Source organism: Pan troglodytes, chromosome 1 (assembly GCF_028858775.2).
Source record: "Pan troglodytes isolate AG18354 chromosome 1, NHGRI_mPanTro3-v2.0_pri, whole genome shotgun sequence".
Lineage (NCBI taxonomy): Eukaryota > Metazoa > Chordata > Mammalia > Primates > Hominidae > Pan > Pan troglodytes.
Window position 1 is genome coordinate 23,107,162 of NC_072398.2, and position 18,904 is coordinate 23,126,065.

Consider the following 18,904-nt stretch of genomic DNA (forward strand, 5'->3'; position numbering starts at 1 on the left):
TTGTCCTGAAAAAACCCTCGGCCAGGCGCGGTGGCTCACGCCTGTAATCCCAGCACTTTGGGAGGCCGAGGCGGGCATATCACAAGGTCAGGAGATTGAGACCATCCTGGCTAAAACGGTGAAACCTCGTCTCTACTAAAAATACAAAAAAATTAGCCGGGCATGGTGGTGGGCACCTGTAGTCCCAGCTACTCAGGAGGCTGAGGCAGGAGAATGGCGTGAACCCGGGAGGCGGAGCTTGCAGTGAGCCGAGATCGCGCCACTGCACTCCAGCCTGGGCGACAGAGAGAGACTCCGTCTCAAAAAAAAAAAAAAAGAAAAAAGAAAAAAACTCTCTAGGGCTTCAGTAAAAACCACACACAAAATTGTCACTGAAGCAGCCAAACGGCCATAAAAATCTCATAGCATATCCATGAAACTTGAGAGAGGTTTCCCAAACTGAACAATAACCCTAAAAAAGTACGTTAACAATATCAGTAATGAGTTGTGATGCTGAAATAAATTTATAAACAATTATTAAGAAACAAATTTAATCAGCCATGCTGGAGAAAAGACTGATCTTTCTCTTTTCTTTATAGAGAATTACAAAATACGCCGGGCGCGGTGGCTCTCACCTGTAATCCCAGCACTTTGGGGAGGCTGAGGGGGGCAGATCACATGAGGTCAGGAGTTTGAGACCAGCCTGGCCAACATGGGGAAACTCTGACTCTACTAAGTTTACAAAAATTAGCCGGGCGTGGTGGTGGGCACCTGTAATCCCAACTACTTGGGAGGCTGAGGCAGGAGAGTTGCTTGAACCCGGGAGGCAGAGGTTGCAGTGAACCGAAATTGCACCACTACACTCCAGCCTGGGTGGCACAGCAAGACTGTCTGCAAAAAAAAAAAAAAAAAGTTACAAAATAATTGTTATAGGAAAAGGCAATCAGAAGTACGCAGCCAAAACAAAGGTGGGAAAAATGATCATAAATGGTGCTCCCAAAGTCTGGAAACACAGGTGAATATACATAATGTCGGGGGCGACTTCAATCTTTTAGAAAAAAATAGGTTTCTGGGCTCTCAGACGCCCTGTAGAAGAATATCAGGCAGTCAATGAAAATATTACGGTTATGTGTGTGATGTTTGTGGGTTTTATTAACTTTTAAAATATCATTTGTTTTTTCTTTCTCTTTCTAAATATACATTCACTTTCCTACCCTTCTGCGCGTAACTTTTCGTACTCCTTCCTAATGAGGGTCCCCACAAATTGTATGAGCTGCGCTTCCTGCAAAACCAGGATTAGCCCCGTCTGCAACCTCAAAGTCACTGAATTTCTCTGCAGTCTCAGTTTCCCCTTTTAAAAAAATTGGGAATTTGCCCTGCATTTCCTTAGAGTTGCTGTGAAGGCCAAACGAGATGGTGGTGGGCAAAAGAGCTCTGCCAACCACGCAGGCCCCTGCAAATGTGAAGGGCCTCTGACCTGGAGGGTTGGGTGCTGGCCGACCTCGTCAATCCTCCCTACTCCGACCCCCGCGCGGGGCTCCACTGACCCCGCCCCTGCTGGGCACTGACAGCCGCAGCACCGAACCGAGCGGTGGGGGTGGTAGCACCCGCCCACCTGGAGCAACTGGGATCCGAAAGGATGGGGTGGGGGGGAGGGGAGTTCGGGACCAACGGGAGTTGGGGAGCCTGAAGGGTGGTCGCTGAGCCAGGGCAACTGACGATTCCGGAGGGGGTGGGGCACCAGGCCTCAGCCCCTCTCCCGGAGCCCTCCAGCCTCCTCAGCAGCGGAAGTTCCGGTGTCGGTAAGCGGAGGTCAGAGGTCAGCAGGAAGTCGATACGTGGCCGCCGTCTGTCCCCGCTGAGGAGGTGCAGCAGCCGGAGATGGCGGCGGTGCTGAACGCAGAGCGACTGGAGGTGTCCGTCGACGGCCTCACGCTCAGCCCGGACCCGGAGGAGCGGCCTGGGGCGGAGGGCGCCCCGCTGCTGCTGCCACCGCTGCCACCGCCCTCGCCACCTGGATCCGGTCGCGGCCCGGGCGCCTCAGGGGAGCAGCCCGAGCCCGGGGAGGCGGCGGCTGGGGGCGCGGCAGAGGAGGCGCGGCGGCTGGAGCAGCGCTGGGGTTTCGGCCTGGAGGAGTTGTACGGCCTGGCACTGCGCTTCTTCAAAGGTGAGCCGGGCCAGCCCCACCCCCGCCGCTTCTGCCCGGCCCCGGGAGCCCGGCGTGGGCTGTGGTCCCCAGGGTGACTGGACCAGACTTGCCCTCACCCACTCATACTGGGCTGTGGTGACTCAAGCGGGGTTCCCTCCTTGGGGGTACCCGAAGTTTGTCACTACCCGCTTGGCCACTAGGTCACACCCCTGACGGGCCTGCAACCTTGGTTTAGCAGTCATGTCCCGCCTCCCAGAGGTTACCGGGACATTTTACCTGATTTAGCTTCTGGGATTTCCAGGAGCCCAGGTGGAAGAATGAGCCCACTTTCTTCCAAAGGATCCCATTCTTGGATTGCCTTTTATTATTATTATTTTTTTAACTGACGCTTTTCTTTTCCTATTTCCCATGGCTTGTCACATCAGAACCCGCCGATTTTTACCCTTAGTGGAAGAAATCTGTCAAGAGGTTCCATACATAGCTTTTCCAGCCATTCTTGGGAACCATAAACTGGAACAGGACTTGATCCCCTGGCAGATTGATGTGGCAGAGAGGAGGAAGTAAAGTGTTAAGCTCATCATCCTCTCCGGCTTGTCAAACTCTTGAGGAGAGATGTCCACTATGTTCTAGTAACTTCTAGGTGGTTAAAATTTTACATTGTAAGCAATGTGCAAGAGTGAATTCTCAGAGTAAGGCCTAACAGTACCTTCTGTGCTTTTCGCATAATTAATTGTTAAATGTCTCTTGTCTTAGAGCAAGATTGTAGTGTGCGGATTTTTTTTTTTAATTGGGTGATTCACTTAGTCAAATGGTGGAGAGACCAATCACATGATTTTTGTCAGTGGGAAAAACTGATGAAAGCCCGTTAGTTTGATTCTTAAAGATACTTAGTCTTGTAGGGCGAATGGACAGGGAGGGACATCAGCAAATGCAACTTTAAAAGTGGTTGCTAGGTTCCACGTACATTCCAGAACAGCATATTTATGACACTTTCCCCAGAGGGAGTACCTTTTGGAGTACATATTTTACTAGCCAAAGTTGAGTAGTTCAATGTAATGATACACACGGAAGTTGTTTTCTCTCAAAATAACTTTAATTGTGCAAACTAGTGAAAGTTTTATAAATTTTCCAGAACATTTGATCATTTCACATTCAATGACATATCCGTGGTCATTGCACAATGAGTTGAGCCCTCTGTGTACTAACTAGCTTGGGGAATTGGTAATGGCTAATGGGTTTTGGATCATTTGACTTTTAGATCACCGGCTTGAATTTAGAGTTTGCTGTAGTGATGATATATTACCACTTGATAAAAATCAGGTGGTTTCTGTACAATTCATATAGCTACATTCCATCTTAAATTTTTATTCTTGGAACTTATTTTTCAGTAAAGTATATTGTAGCAGAGAGTAAGAGTAGAAATGAACTAATTCCTTTTTTTTTTTTTTTTTTGAGCTGGAGTCCTGCTCTGTTGCAGGACTGAGGGAGGCTGAGGCAGGAGAATCACTTGAACCCGGGAGGCGGAGGTTGCAGTGAGCCAAGATGGCACCATTGTACTCCAGCCTGGGCGACAAGAGCAAAACTCCGTCTAAAAAAAAAAAAAGAATCGCTTCAATATGGGAGGCAGAGGTTGAGGTTGCAGTGAGCCGAAATCATGCCACTGCACTCCATCCTGGGCGACAAAGTGAAATTCTGTCTCAAAACAAAGAAAAAGATTAAAACACTGTAACGTGTAGTATACTTAGCATTGTTTGGAGAGTCAGGAAGCTCTGGATTCTAGTTACCTTGTAAACTAGACAATTAACTTTTCCAGAATCAGTTTCATATGTATAAAGGGAGCTGGATTCGATAAAATATGGTGTCTCAGATTTAAGATTCAGTGGTCTTAACCTAACAGATTATTTTAACATGTGTCTTGAGTGGTAGGAATCCTGGGGAAACTTATAACATGGGGCCTAGGTGTTAGTCACCTTAGAGAATAAAGCTACACTGATAGGTGTGGTTCACTCACTTCCTAAATGAAGTTCTCAAAGCAATATCCAGGTACTAAAAAGGAGAAATAGCTGTGTAGCGATTAAAAGCTACCTTTCTGCATGTATCATTGGAGACTGTTAGTATATGAGACACTAACTGACGAAAGGGAAGGATGTAAAAGCAGTCAGAAGAATTATGGAATGTGGAGTGAGCCAAGTAATGCTGCCTTTGTTTTGTTTTTTGTTTTTGAGATAGAGACTCACTCTGTCGCCCAGGCTGGAGTGCAGTGGTGCCATCTCGGGGCTCACTGCAAGCTCCACCTCCCGGATTCACGCCATTCTCCTGCCTCAGCCTCCCGAGTAGCTGGGACTACAGGTGCCCACCACCACGCCCGGCTAATTTTTTGTATTTTTCGTAGAGATGAGGTTTCACCGTGTTAGCCAGGATGGTCTCGATCTCCTGACCTCGTGATCCTCCTGCGTCAGCCTCCCAAAGTGCTGGGATTACAGGTGTGAGCCACTGTGCCCAGCCTGGTTTTTTTTTTTTTTTTTTTTTTTTTGGCAGAGTTTGATTCTTGTTGCTCAGGCTAGAGTGCAATGGTGCGATCTCAGCTCACTGCAACCTCTGCCTCGAGGGTTCAAGTGATTCTCCTGCCTCTGCCTCCCGAGTAGCTGAGATTACAGGCATGTGCCACCACGCCCAGCTAATTTTGTATTTCTAGTAGAGACGGGGTTTCTCCATGCTGGTCTCGAACTGCCGACCTCAGGTAATCTGCCCGCCTTGGCCTCCCAAAGTGTTGGGATTACAGGCGTGAGCCACCGTGCCCGGCACCTTTGTTTTAATGTGTGGATTTTTCTGGTGGAACACTTGGTGTTTTGTCAGTCTTGCTGGGACTTTCAATCGCTATTCTATGGTTTTATACCAGTATCTCACGAGAATTAGAAATAACATTACATTTTCGGCTGGGTGTGGTAGCTTTTGCCTGTAATCCCAGCACTTTGGGAGGCCGAGGCGGGTGGATCACAAGGTCAGGAGATCGAGACCACCCTGGCTAACACCGTGAAACCTCATCTGTACTAAAAATAAAAAAATTAGCCGGGCGCGGTGGCAGGCGCCTATAGTCCCAGCTACTTGGGAGGCTGAGGCAGGAGAATCACTTGAACCCTCAAGGCGGAGCTTGCAGTGAGCCAAGATTTCGTCCCTGCCCTCCAGCCTGGGCAACAGAGCAAGACTCCATCTCAAAAAAATAAATAAATAAAGGAAAGAACATTACATTTTCTCTTCCACTGTGGAATAAATACGAATCTTGAAAGCATGGATATATTTTTCCATTGCAAATAGCTTGGGTTGGAAATGACAAGCCCTATTTCTTATTCCATCCTTGTCAGGGTGGTAATAGGCCAGTGACTGAATCAATTATGTCAACTATTCTTAATTTTTTATGACAGTAAAAGTAAAATAGATGAAGATGTGGGTAAATGTAAGTTAGCATTTTACCATCTAAATTTCAGACATTATTGACTTTTCAGTATGGATAGTTTTATATTAGGTTACAACTATAAATGAATAGTACGTTATCTTTTGCTTAGAGTCCAAAAGAGGAGTTAAGGACCCAGTGACAACTGCAATACAGTGTGGAGGACTGAGGGAGCAGATGCCATTCCAGAGGGGGGAAGGCCAAGAGCCATGAAAGCCATGAGAAGTCAAAGCATGTGTGTTTGCAAAATGGAAAATAGAAAGCAGTTTGATGGAGAGACCTGGGAAGGTAACTGAGTTCAATTCTTGGAAGGACTTGCATGCCATTGTCATTTTTTTTTTTCTGAGACGGAGTCTTGCTCTGTCACCCAGGCTGGAATGCAGTGGCATGATCTCCGCTCCCTGCAACCTCTGCCTCCTGGGTTCATGTGATTCTCCTGCCTCAGCCTCGTGAGTAGCTGAGCTTACAGGCTTGTGCCACCACACCCAGCTAATTTTTGTATTATTAATAGAGATGGGGTTTCACCATGTTGGCCAGTCTGGTCTTGGACTGACCCCAAATGATCTCCCCGCCTCGGCCTTCCAAAGCGCTGGGATTACAGGCGTGAACCACCGCGCCTGGCCATGTAAGTATTAATAGTTCGGCCTTTTTGTCAGTAAATTAGAAGATGAGGAACCACTGGAGGTTTTTAAAGGGAGGAACAAAGTTGCTCAATTTTTTTTTTTTTTTTTTTTTGACAGTCTGGTTTTGTTATGCAGGCTAGAGGGCAGTAGTGCGATCTTGGCTCACTGCAGCCTATGCCTCCCAGGCTCAAGCCATCCTCCCACCTCATCCTCCTGTGTGACTGGGACCACAGGCACGAGTCACCATGCCCGTCTAATTTTTGTATTTTTGTAGAGACAGAGGTCTCGCTTTGTTGCCCAGCTGGTCTTTAGCTCCTGAGCTCAAGCGATTCACCCGCCTTGGCCTCTCAAAGTGCTGGGATTACAGGCATGAGCTACCACGCCCGGCCAGAGTTGCCCAGTTCTATTTTAGCAATGTTAAGCTAGGTTTTCTTATCTCCATGGGTTAAGGACCCACAGGAATCCAGTGGGTTCATTTTATTATGGCCTTTATACTTCTTGGATGGAGTTGACCTGGGGAATTGTATTTTGGTTTTTAGAGTTCTTTGGGGTGGACTTTTCCTTCTCTAATACTTTATTACTGTATTACATTAAGCTGGTAGATTGTTTACATCAATTTAAAATTTCAGAGTAATAATTGTCAATAGTTATTGAGTAGATGTTTACTAAATCTCAGGTACTATGCCAAAAACTGTATGTACATTATTTTGTTTAATCCTCCAAGAGGCCTTCTGTAAGGGTATTAATCCCATTTCTGAGTTAAGGATCCTGCCTCAGGCCCCTCAGTTATTTGGAAGGTAAGTCTTGGACTCATTTTCTTTATGGAATAGTTCTACTAGCATTGCTATTGATTATACCCAATTATGTTACTGATAGCAGAGTATTATATGTTGGGAGAGTTATATTAATGATAGCAAGCAAATGGACAACTGAAATGGTTCCATTTCCTCTTGTCTTCTTTAAACATAGGCAACTACAAGAGCATTTATAAATGGCTTCCTTAATGTTTTAAAATACTGTACAGCTGTAATTTATTCATTAGAAACATATATAATTAGTGTGCCTCCTGGACTTCAGTGGTCTATCCTCAGATAATTTCAAGTTTGTTACTATGGAACATCTATTAGAGTTCTTTTTCCCTTTTATTATCTTTACCTTTAGACATAAGTATGTAATACTGTAGGAGGATATATAGACCTAAGAGAGACAGATGTAAGACAGAAAAACAATTATAGCCACCAAGTTCATGTTAAATTTGAGCTGAACCAAAACTTTCCTTTGACTGGATTCAGGAATGTGTATGTGTTGTTGTTGTCATTGTTTTTTTTTTTTTTTTTTTTTTTTGAGATGGAGTCTCATTCTGTCACCCAGGCTGGAGTGCAATGGCGCGATCTCAGCTCACTGCAACCTCCGCCTCCTGGGTTCAAGCAATTCTCCTGCCTCAGCCTCCCAAGTAGCTGGGATTACAGGCACATGCCACTACGCCCAGCTAATTTTTGTATTTTTAGTACAGACAGGGTTTCACCATGTTAGGCTGGTCTCGAGCTCCTGACCTCAGGTAATCCACCTGCCTTGGCCTCCCAAAGTGCTAGAATTACAGGCGTGAGCCACTGTGCCCAGTGTGTATATGTTTTTAATGTAAGTGATTTTAACATTTTCCCGAGGCTTCCCTTTATCACACATGCAGTGCACTAAAGTACACAAATACTAAGTGTGTAGCTTGATGAGTTTTCACAAAGTGGACAGTGTAGCCAATGCCCAGGAGCAGATGTTTTATCAGTTAACTAACACAAGAGCTACTGTGAATCAGTATTTAGAAAGGTAAGCTCTGGAGTCAACACTCTTTAGGGTGTGTTTTCCTTGCTCTGCCACTTAATTTTGTTAACTTTTTGTGCTTTCCTGTACTCAAAGGGTTGTTTTAGGAATTATAAGAAATTATATATATAAACTCTTAGCAGAATGCCTGGCTATTGGTATTTTTGTGGCTGCTTATGTTGTTGAAAAGGAGGTACTTCTGAGAATTGATTATGGATGTTTTGAGTTAATGGAGGGGAAGTCTTAAAACTTTTACTAAGCAGTTAGTATATGCTAGGCAATTCCCAGAGTGTTTCCTACTCATTGATTTAGGAATACTGCATTGTTTTATCCTTTTTTCTTTTTTTGGAGACAGAGTCCTGCTCTGTTGCCCAGGCTGGAGTGGAATGGCCCAGTCTTGGCTTACTGCAACCTCCGCCTCCTAGGTTCAGACGATTCTCTTGCCTCAGCCTCCCGAGTAGCTGGGACTACAGGCACGTGCCACCCCACCCAGCTAATCTTTGTATTTTTAGTAGAGACAGGGTTTCACTATGTTGGCTAGGCTGGTCTTGAACTCCTGACCTTGTGATCCACCCACCTCGGCCTCCCAAAGTGCTGGGATTACAGGCGTGAGCTGCTGCACCCAGTTGGTTTTTCAGTTTTAATATTTGGTTTTTTTTTTGGAGATGGAGTTTCACTCTTGGTGCCCAGGCTAGGGTGCAGTGGTGCGATCTCAGCTCACTGCAACCTCCGCCTCCTGGGTTCAAGCGATTCTCCTGCCTCAGCCTCCCAAGTAGCTGGGATTACAGGCGTGCACCACCACACCCGGCTAATTTTTGTATTTTTAGTAGAGATGGGGTTTCTCCATGTTGGGTCAGGCTGGTCCCAAACTCCCAACATCAGGTGATCCGCCCACCCGGCCTCTCAAAGTACTGGGATTACAGGCGTGAACCACCACGCCTGGCCCAGTTTCAATATTTCTAAAAGATGGATTTTAATCAAAGTGTATTCTCTGTGAGGCAACAGTGTGATGTGGCCATGAAATAAAACAGATTTGATCTTAAGCTGCTTTGGTGGAAATATGGTAACTAGGATGAGGGAAAGAGAGAGATAGTCCTGCTCTCCTCTGCACCAAGGAGTACACCTCAAACAAGCCATGGATACTGCTTGTTTGAGGCATCATCCTTTAGGGTTAAAAACAAAATGGAGCTCATTCAGAAGAGAGCAACTTGTACCTAGTGGGAATTCAAATCCCTGCCATTATTATCATAATGGCTGCTGTTTAGTCAGTGTCTGCTCTATGCAGGCACTATACGAAGATTTTGGGACACATTTCTAACACTCATATGAACCCTAAGGAGCAGTATTTATTTTATTGATAACAAAACAGATTTCAAAAGATTAAATAACTTGTCCATGTTATATACTTAATAGCAGAGCTGGGAATTAAATTTAAATTTGAAGTATGATTGACTAAGCTGGGAATGTGTAGCCAAGAGAATAGAGAACTCAGGGCAAACACAATACATATTTTGTGACTTTCTTGAGGTCTAATTAGTTAGATGTGTTTTAGTTAATGCTGAGGACAGGAAATAAACCCTGTGGATGGAGTTGAGAGATACCACCTCAGAATAAAGAGCTAAGAATCACAGCTATTCAAAGATGGATTAGACTGCTTTGGGACAGTGAGTTCTTATCACCAGGAAGTATTCAAGCATAGGTTAGCAATTGCTGGGTGGATATTGTAGAGAGGATTTGAGATTTAGTTTGCAGTTCAATCACCTATCTTTAACATCCTTTCCACGCCGTAGATTTTATGGCCTTCTTTCATTAAATGAAGGCTAGAAGGGACATTGAAATAATTTGGTACTTTCCTTTGCCTCCAGAGAGAAGAGAAAAAATATGATTTCTCCTATAAAATAGCAATTGAGGTGTGAGCCTAATAGTCTTTTTTTTTTTTTTTTTTTGAGACGGAGTCTTGCTCTGTCGCCCAGGATGGAGTGCAGTGGCGCAATCTCGGCTCACTGCAAGCTCCGCCTCCCGGGTTCACGCCATTCTCCTGCCTCAGCCTCCCGAGTAGCTGGGACTACAGGCGCCCGCCACCATGCCCGGCTAATTTTTTTTTTTTTGTACTTTTAGTAGAGACGGGGTTTTACCATGTTAGCCAGGATGGTCTCGAACTCCTGACCTGATGATCCGCCCACCTTGGCCTCCCAAAGTGCTGGGATTACAGGTGTGAGCCACTGCGCCCGGCCCCTAATAGTCTTTTGTATACTTAATTTCAGGTGGGAGGGACTTAATTGTAATCTTTCAGAGCTTTGGATTTGGTATCAAATTATGCTGTCCTATTTGAACTGTAAAGTTAAATACTTGTGAGTTTAGTAAGAACATAATGTAGATCCCATTATCTGTTTTTAATTGCCTGAAAAATGTGTTTTGTGTATCATGTTAGTTTCCTATTGCTCTTGTAACAAATTACCACAAATTTATTGGCTTGGGCTGGGTGTAGTGGCTCACGTCTGTAATCCCAGCACTTTGGGAGGTTGAGGCAGGTGGATCACTGAGCTCAGGAGTTCCAGACCAGCCTGCGCAATATGGGAAAACTCCATCTCTGCAAAAAAAACCCACAAAAATTAGCCAGGCTTGGTGGCTTGTACCTGTAGCCCCAGCTACTCAGGAGGCTGAGGTGGGAGAATCACATGAACCTGGGAGGCAGAGGTTGCAGTGAGTGAGATCGTGCCACTGCACTCCAGCCTGGGCTACAGAGCAAGACCCTGTCTAAAAAAAAAAAAAAAAAAATAGTGGCTCAAAACAACTCATACTAAAAATCCATCTGCACTTTAGATTTTCCTGCAAGCCCTAACGTGTACCGGACAACCTGTTCAGACTCTCATGGTTGGGAATATCCTCTGATGATCTGACTCCCCTAGTCTATGGATTAAATTGATAGAAGATCTGATTTGTATAGTAAACTCCTCTGTTCATACGGGTATTGACTGTTCCTGATTCAAGATGACAGCTACAATGGTACTGTCAAAAACAGCTATGTGGGGCTGGGCACGGTGGCTCATACCTGTAATCCCAGCACTCTGGGAGGCTGAGGCAGGCGGATCTACGAGTTCAGGAGATGGAGACCATCCTGGCTAATGCGGTGAAACCCGTCTCTACTTAAAAAAAAAAAAAAAAGCCAGGAGTGGTGGTGGCCACCTGTAGTCCCAGCTACTTGGGAGGCTGAGGCAGGAGAATGGCGTAAACCTGGGAGGTGGAGCTTGCAGTGAGCTGAGATCACACCACTGCACTCCAGCATCAACTGGGACCACTTGAACCCGTCTCGGTTCAAGCGACAAAAGCAAGACTCCGTCTAAAAAAAAAAAAAAAAAAAACAGCTACATGGGAATTTGTTCCTCTGCCGCATTGTGCAGTGACTGGTTTCACCCAGTACTTTGATGTGAGAATAAGCACTTTCCTCATATCAGGAATATTGTGGGTGTTTCCTGTTACTCACGGCTGAATGTAATCTTCGGTACATTACCAATTATGTTTGATTGTATGTGATTAAAAATAATGTGCACATTTTTTCCTCAAAGTTGCTGGACATGTTTCTTCGAAAGCAGTTAATAAATTCTAACAATTTATCTACTAACAAATACTGTTTTTTTAAATTTACTGAGAAGAAATATTAAAATATCTCATTGACAGTCATGGATCAGATAAACTTTATAATTAGCCTTATAATTTTGCTGATTATTTGACATTGTGAGTTCACAAAAGTTGAGGCATTTTTTTCTTCATGTATATTTTACTTTTCATATTCAAATAGTCATAGTTTTTATGATAATAATTTCTCATTCACTCATAATACCAAAAGTTAAGTCGTGCTTTTCTGAGTGCCCTCTTGCCAAAGACCACCAGGATCACAACTATTGTTAAAGAAGGTGTAAAAAATTGTAGTAATAAATATGACCACAAGCAAAGCAAACAAAAACCACACACACACTCTTAACGTTCTGTAGGTTAGAGATAGGTCCTGTTGGGGTAAAATCAAGGTGTCAGCAGGGCTTTGTTTCTTCTGGAGAGCACCTGAAAGCTTTTTTTTTTTTTTGAGACGGAGTCTCGCTCTGTAGCCCAGGCTGGAGTGCAGTGGTGCGATCTTGAGTCACTGCAACCTCTGCCTCCTGGTCCCGGTTCAAGCAGTTCTCCAGCCTCAGCCCCCCGAATAGCTGGGAATACAGGCACGTGCACCATGCCCAGCTAATTTGTGTATTTTTAGTAGAAACAGGGCTTCACCATGTTGGCCAGGCTGGTCTTGAACTCCTGACATCATGATCCACCTGCCTCGGCTTCCCAAAGTGTTGGGATTACAGGCGTGAGCCACCACGCCCAGCCGCAAGCTTTTGTTTATGCCCCTTCCTCCATCTTCAGAGCCACCATAGCCTCTTCAGATCTCTGACTCTTCTTTCTCCCCTTCCATTTATAAGGACCCTTATGATTACATTGGGCCCACATGAGTAGTTCAGGAAAAGGCCAACTGCAACCTTAATTCTGCCTTTGCAAGTAACCTAACATATTCACAGGTTCCAGAAGTTAAACATCTTTGAGGAGCCATTATTCTGCCCACCACTTGTGTCATAGTAGCTTATGAACTGATTACTGAAATTGTGCATGAGTTTATTCGTTTTACCTTTTTATTAAAAATGGAAACCAGAGCAATTGAAAAGGTGAAATTGGACTACAACATTTATAATGAATAATAGTCATCCTGTTTTCTGGTGTTTTTCCCATTTCCTAGGCCCTCTCCCCAGAGGCAGCTGCTTTCCATTATTTTAACTGTTTCTTCTGGTATTTGCTTCCATTTTCCTACTGCTGCTTTAATTTAAAAAAAAAAAAATTCTAATGTATGTCTGTATCTCTCTTTCTCCTTTCCTCTTCTCAGACTCTTAATTTTGTTTTGTGGTTAAATTGTTGTCTGCTGTTTGTTTTTATGTTATTCATTGCTGAAACAGATGATACACTTTGATTACATTTTTGTTCTTGTGCAAACCTTTTTATAAAGACATCTATCTTAAATGTCCTTAAATTCTTGAATCAGTCTCAGTGTTTGTGGTAAGACTTAGTTAAGTCGGCTGCCCAACTGTCATCCTGGAAATTACCTTCGTCTTTTCCTATTGTGGTTAGATTTTGTTTTCCCTGAATCACTTATTTTCCTTTGTTGTTGTTTTTATTTATTCCATTACTTTGGAAATGCACACCCCTTAATATCTTCTTGTGAAAAGAGTGCATGAGACCATGCCTTTCCAAAAATGTGTTTGTTTTACTGTCACTTTTGATTTATTTGATTGGGCATAAAAGTCTAGATTGGAAATAATTTCCCTCCGGAATTTTGAAGGCATTATTCCATTCATTGCTTTCTTTTTTCTTTTTCTTTTTTTTTTTTTTTTTTTTTTTTTGAGATGGAGTCTCACTCTTTTGTCAGGCTGGAGCACAGTGGCAATTTCGGCTCACTGCAACCTCCGCCTCCCAGGTTCAAGCGATTCTCCTGTCTCAGCCTCCTGAGTAGCTGGGATTACAGGTGCATGCCACCATGCCGGGCTAATTTTTTTTTTATTTTTAGTAGAGATGGGGTTTCACCATGTTGGTCAGGCTGGTCTCCAACTCCTGACCTCAGGTGATCCGCCTGCCTTGGCCTCCCAAAGTGCTGGGATTACAGGCCTGAGCCACTGTGCCCACCTTCCCATTCATTGTTTTCTAGCATTCAGTATTCTTTTTTTGTTTGTTTGTTTTTGAGACGGAGTCTGGCTCTGTCACCCAGGCTGGAGTACAGTGGCACGATCTTGGCTCACTGCAACGTCTGCCTCCCGGGTTCAGGCGATTCTCCTGCCTCAGCCTCCCAGGTAGCTAGGATTCCAGGGCGTGCACCACCACTCCCAGCTAATTTTTGCATTTTTAGTAGAGACTGGGTTTCACCATGTTGGTCAGGGCTGGTCTCGAACTCCTGACCTCAGGTGATCCACTCGCCCTGGCCTCCCAAAGTGCTGGGATTACAGGCGTGAGCCACCACACCTGGCTTTTTCCAGGGTTCTCTAAATTGGCTTCCTTATTCCTTTTAGTGGGATTTCATTAAGGATCAGAGGTAATTGTCTGTGTTCAATCCATCATGTTTAATTAGAGGTTTATCTGCATGTTTTCTTTTCCAAGCAGAATTTGTGTTTGGTTTTGTTTGCCATAGAAAGCAGAATTCCAAAATTGATTGAATTAAATAACTTTGTAATATTAATAATTAATGAGTGCAAGAGCCGAGGATGATGCTTGTGTTCCCTTCTGGGAGGACTGAAATAGAACTTTCCTTTAGGAATAGGGCCCTGGTTAAAGATTTTTGAGTTTCTACAAGGCTTTTTGTGTTTGTGCAGTTAGTGGTACTTATTATTTTCCTGCTAACTACATTTAACGTTTATGGTACCAGAAATAATTTAGAAGAAAATTATTCTTGGTCGGGTGCGGTGGCTCACACTGTAATCCCAGGTCTTCGGGGCTCTGAGGCAGGCGGATTACCTGATGTCAGGAGTTTTGAGACTAGCCTGGTCAACATGGTGAAACCCCTTCTGTACTAAAAATAAAAAAATTAGCTAGGTGTGGTAGTGCACACTTCTGTAATCCCAGCTACTGGGGAGGCTGAGGCAGGAGAATCACTTGAACCTGGGAGGTGGAAGTTGCAGTGAGTCGAGATCGTCCCACTGCACTCCAGCCTGGGCAACAGAGTGAGACTCTGTCTCAAAAAAAAAAAAAAAAAAAAGAAAAGAAAAAAAAAGAAGAAAATTATTCTCACCTGATTTAAAATACTAAACTCTTGTGATGTGTCAACCGGAGCCACCTGAAGAGTAAGAGAGCTGTAACCTTTTGTGTAATACTAATAGTCTGCATAGCAATATAGATTGTGAAGGATTTTTATTTTTCTGTGTGTGTGTTTTTTTTTTTTTTTTTTTTTTTTGAAGCTTAGAACTTCAGTATTGTGTGAACTGTGCTATACCAAAAGTGGTTGGGGTTAGCACAGCCTCCTGGGTTTTGTATATTCCTTGGGAGAATAATCTCTTAACCTCATCCCAAAGGCTGAAAATACATTGCTTCGACTTTAAAAATGTGTGTTAAAAAAGATAATGTGTATGTGTGTTTGATTACAAAGTACATATGCTTACTGAAAATTTGGGGAAATAAAAAATGAATAAATAAAATAAAATTAATTTGTAATACAGTCTTTCAAAAATAATTATTAGTATTAACATTTTGAGTTTTGTTTCGAGACAGGGTCTCACTCTGTCACTCAGGCTGGAGTGCAGTGGCACCATCATGGCTCACCACAGTCTCAATGCCCAAGATCAAGGGATCCTCTCTTCTTGGCCACCCTAGTAGCTGGGACTGTGGTACACGCCACCATGCCCAGCTAAATTTTGGTTTTTTGTATGTGTGTGGAGACAGGATTTCACTTTGTTTCGCAGGCTGGTCTCAAACTCCTGGGCTCAAGCAATCCACCTGCCCTAGCTTTCCAAAGTGCCAGGATTATAGGCATGAGCCACCAGGCCCAGCTGGGTTTGTTTGTTTGTTTGTTGCTTAGACAGGGTCTTCATCTGTCACCCAGGCTGGAGTTCGGTGGTGCTTTCACAGTCTATTGGAGCCTCGACCTTCAGGCTCAGGCAATCCTGAGCCTCCAGAGAAGCCTGGACTTCAGGCGCATGCCGCCACACCCAGCTGTATGCCACCACACCCAGCTGTATGCCACCACACCCAGCTGTTTTTTAGTTTTTTGTAGAGATGGGGTCTTGCAGTGTTGCCCAGGCTGGTCTCAAACTCCTGGACTCAAGTGATCCTCCCCCTTCAGCCTCCCGAAGTGTTGGGATTACAGGTGTGAGCCACTGCACCTGGCTGTTTGTTTTCTTGATTTTTTTTTGAGACAAATTTGGCTCTCATCTAGAAAAATTATTAATTTGGAGATTCAGTAGTAAGATTTAAAGAAAGGATTATAGAGCAATTATTTTTATTTTCTTCAGAGTCAGAATCTTAATGGATTGCCCAGGCTAGATTCTAACTTGTGGATTCAAATGATCTTCCTGTCTCAGCCTCCCAAGTAGGTAGGACTACAGGTGCATGCCACTGCAGCTGGCGATAGAGCAATTCTTAAAACTAGTAAGTGCATAAAAGAGTAAATGGGAATGCAAGGACAGTTCACAAGAATGGATATACTGTTTTGTTCATTCTCATAGTAGTTGACCCATAAAGTCAATTTCTTTTGTGAGATTTGCTGGGCGTGTTTTTTGATGAGGGCCTGTGAACAAAAATGTAGGCTTAAGCACTGAAGTTCACAGAGGTCAGCGAATCTGTTTGCCTGACCAGGACTAGCACTGAAAACGTATTCCTCTTTTTTTTTTTTTTTTTTTTTTGAGATGGAGTTTTGCTCTTGTTTCCCAGGCTGGAGTACAGTGGCACGATCTCGGCTCACTGCAACCTTCGCCTCCCAGGTTCAAGCAACTCTCCTGCTTTAGCGTCCCAAGTAGCTGGGATTATAGGTGTGCGCCAGCATGCCTGGCTAATTTTTGTATTTTCATTAGAGACGGGGTTTCTCATGTTAGTCAGGCTGATCTCAAACTCCTGACCTCAGGTGATCCACCCACCCCAGCCTCCCAAAGTGCCGGGATTACAGGCATGAGCCACCGTGTGTGGCCACATATTCCTCTTTTTAAAAACACATTTATTGGCCAGGCACGGTGGCTCACGTCTGTAATCCCAGCATTTTGGGAAGCTGAGGCGGGCAGATCACCTGAGGTCAGGAGTTCAGGACCAGCCTGGCCAACCCAACATGGTGAAACCCCGTCTCTATGAAAAATACAAAAATTAGCCAGGCACGGTGGCGCACACCTGTAGTCCCAGCTACTCAGGAGGCTGAGGCACGAGAATCGCTTGAGCCCGGGAGGCAGAAGTTGCAGTGAGCCAAGATCACGCCACTGTGCTCCATCGTGGGTAACAGAGCAAGACTCCATCTCAAAATAATAAATAAATAAATATACTTTTTAAGTTTGCACTGTATTTTTAATTCTGTCAGGTGTAAAAAGGGCAGACGTTAAAATAACATCCAAAAGTACTGAAACTCAACCAGGCACAGTGGCTCACACCTGTAATCCCAGCATTTTGGGAGGCCAAGGCGGGTGGATCACCTGAGATCAGGAGTTCGAGACCAGCCTGGCCAACGTGGTGAAACCTCGTCCCTACTAAAAAGTACAAAAAGTAGCCAGGCGTGGTGGTGCATGCCTGTAATTCCAGCTACTTGGGAGGCTGAGGCAGGAGAATCCCTTGAACCAGGGAGATGGAGGTTGCAGTGAGCCGAGATTGTGCCACCACACTCCAGCCTGGGTGACAGAGCGAGACTCTGTCTCAGAGAAAAAAAAAAAAAATTTGTTTACTTACCATCCCTCAAAGCCCCTGCACCTAGTTCACATTATCAAATGCTTGAATAAAGAAACAAGTTGGCCAGGCATGGTGGCTCATGTCTATAATCCCAGCACTTTGGAAGCCTAGGGCGATTGATTACTTGAAGCCAGGAGCTCGAGACCAACCTGGGTAACATGGCAAAACCCTCTGTCTACAAAAACACAAAAATTAACTGGGCATAGTGGCACTCACCAGTAGTTCCAGCTACTCAGGAGGCTGAGGTGGGAGAATCCCTTGAGCCCAGGAGTTCAAGGCTGCAGTGAGCTGTGATCGTGCCACTGCCCTCCAGCCTGGGTGACAGAGTGAGAACCTGTCTCAAAAAGAAGCAAACGTATCATCTGGTAGGAAATGAACCCTCCCTCCATTAGTAGAAAACCCAAATAGCAGTATTTTACAGATAACTTTATAGCAATAGTCAGGGATTTCAAAAAATTTTTTTCATATCCACTTGCCCCATCTATTAGTTCAAATCATCTTCCTGCAGCAAAAAAAAATTTTGTGTGTGTGTATGTTCGAAATTGCTATTTTGCATGACTAATCAGAAAAGTTGTCTTCAGGTGAATAGTTTCCATGTGATTTTATCTTTACTGACATTTATTTAGATAAAACTACTTAATTGAATTTATTCTTAAAAAAAGAAAGGCCAGGCACGGTGGCTCACGTCTGTAATCTCAGCACTTTGGGAGGCCCAGGTGGGCAGATCACGAGGTCAGGAGATCGAGACCGTCCTGGGTAACATGGTGAAACCCCGTCTCTACTAAAAAAAAAAAAAAAAAAAAAAAATACAAAAAATTAGCTGGGTGTGGTGGCGGGCACCTGCAGTCCCAGCTACTCGGGAGGCTGAGGCAGGAGAATGGCGTGAACCCAGGAGGCGGAGCTTGCAGTGAACCGAGATCATGCCACTGCACTCCAGCCTGGGTGACAGAGTGAGACTCCGTCTCAAAAAAAAAAAGGAAAGGAAAAATGCACTCTCAGTCTCAGGCCCACCACATCTTTTTTTCTTGAATCATTGGCAGCATATGTTCTTTTATAGGCTCAAGATAAAATGACACAGGTTAATGTCTTTTTTTTTTTGAGATGGAATCTCGCTCTGTTTCTTAGGCTGGAGTGCAGTGGTATGATTTAGGCTCGCTGCAACCTCCATCTCATTCAAGCGATTCTCCTGCCTCAGCTCCCTGAGTAGCTGGGATTACAGATGTGCTGCACCACCACACCCAGCTAGTTTTTGTATTTTTAGTAGAGAGAGGGTTTTGCCATGTTGGCCAGACTGATCTCGAACTCTTGACCTCAGGTGATCCATCTGCCTTGGCCTCCCAAAGTGCTGGGATTACAGGTGTGAGCCACTGTGCCCAGCTGCTTAATGCCCTTTTTTTTTGTTTTAAAAAACAAAAACTCGGCTCACGCCTGTAATCCCAGCACTTTGGGAGGCCGAGG

At 44.4% G+C, this 18,904-nt stretch overlaps 1 protein-coding gene across 1 annotated transcript in view; it reads left to right on the plus strand.

Annotated features, from left to right (window-relative positions):
- Window positions 1-1,793: 1,793 nt before the first annotated feature.
- The window catches only part of ACBD3 (acyl-CoA binding domain containing 3), a 42,092-nt gene continuing 24,981 nt past the window's right edge, over window positions 1,794-18,904 (plus strand). Inside the window, exon 1 of the mRNA XM_001140648.6 lies at window positions 1,794-2,146. Within this exon, the coding sequence (XP_001140648.1) occupies window positions 1,861-2,146 (286 nt within the window). The 5' untranslated portion in view covers window positions 1,794-1,860. The remainder of the gene's footprint in view (window positions 2,147-18,904) is intronic.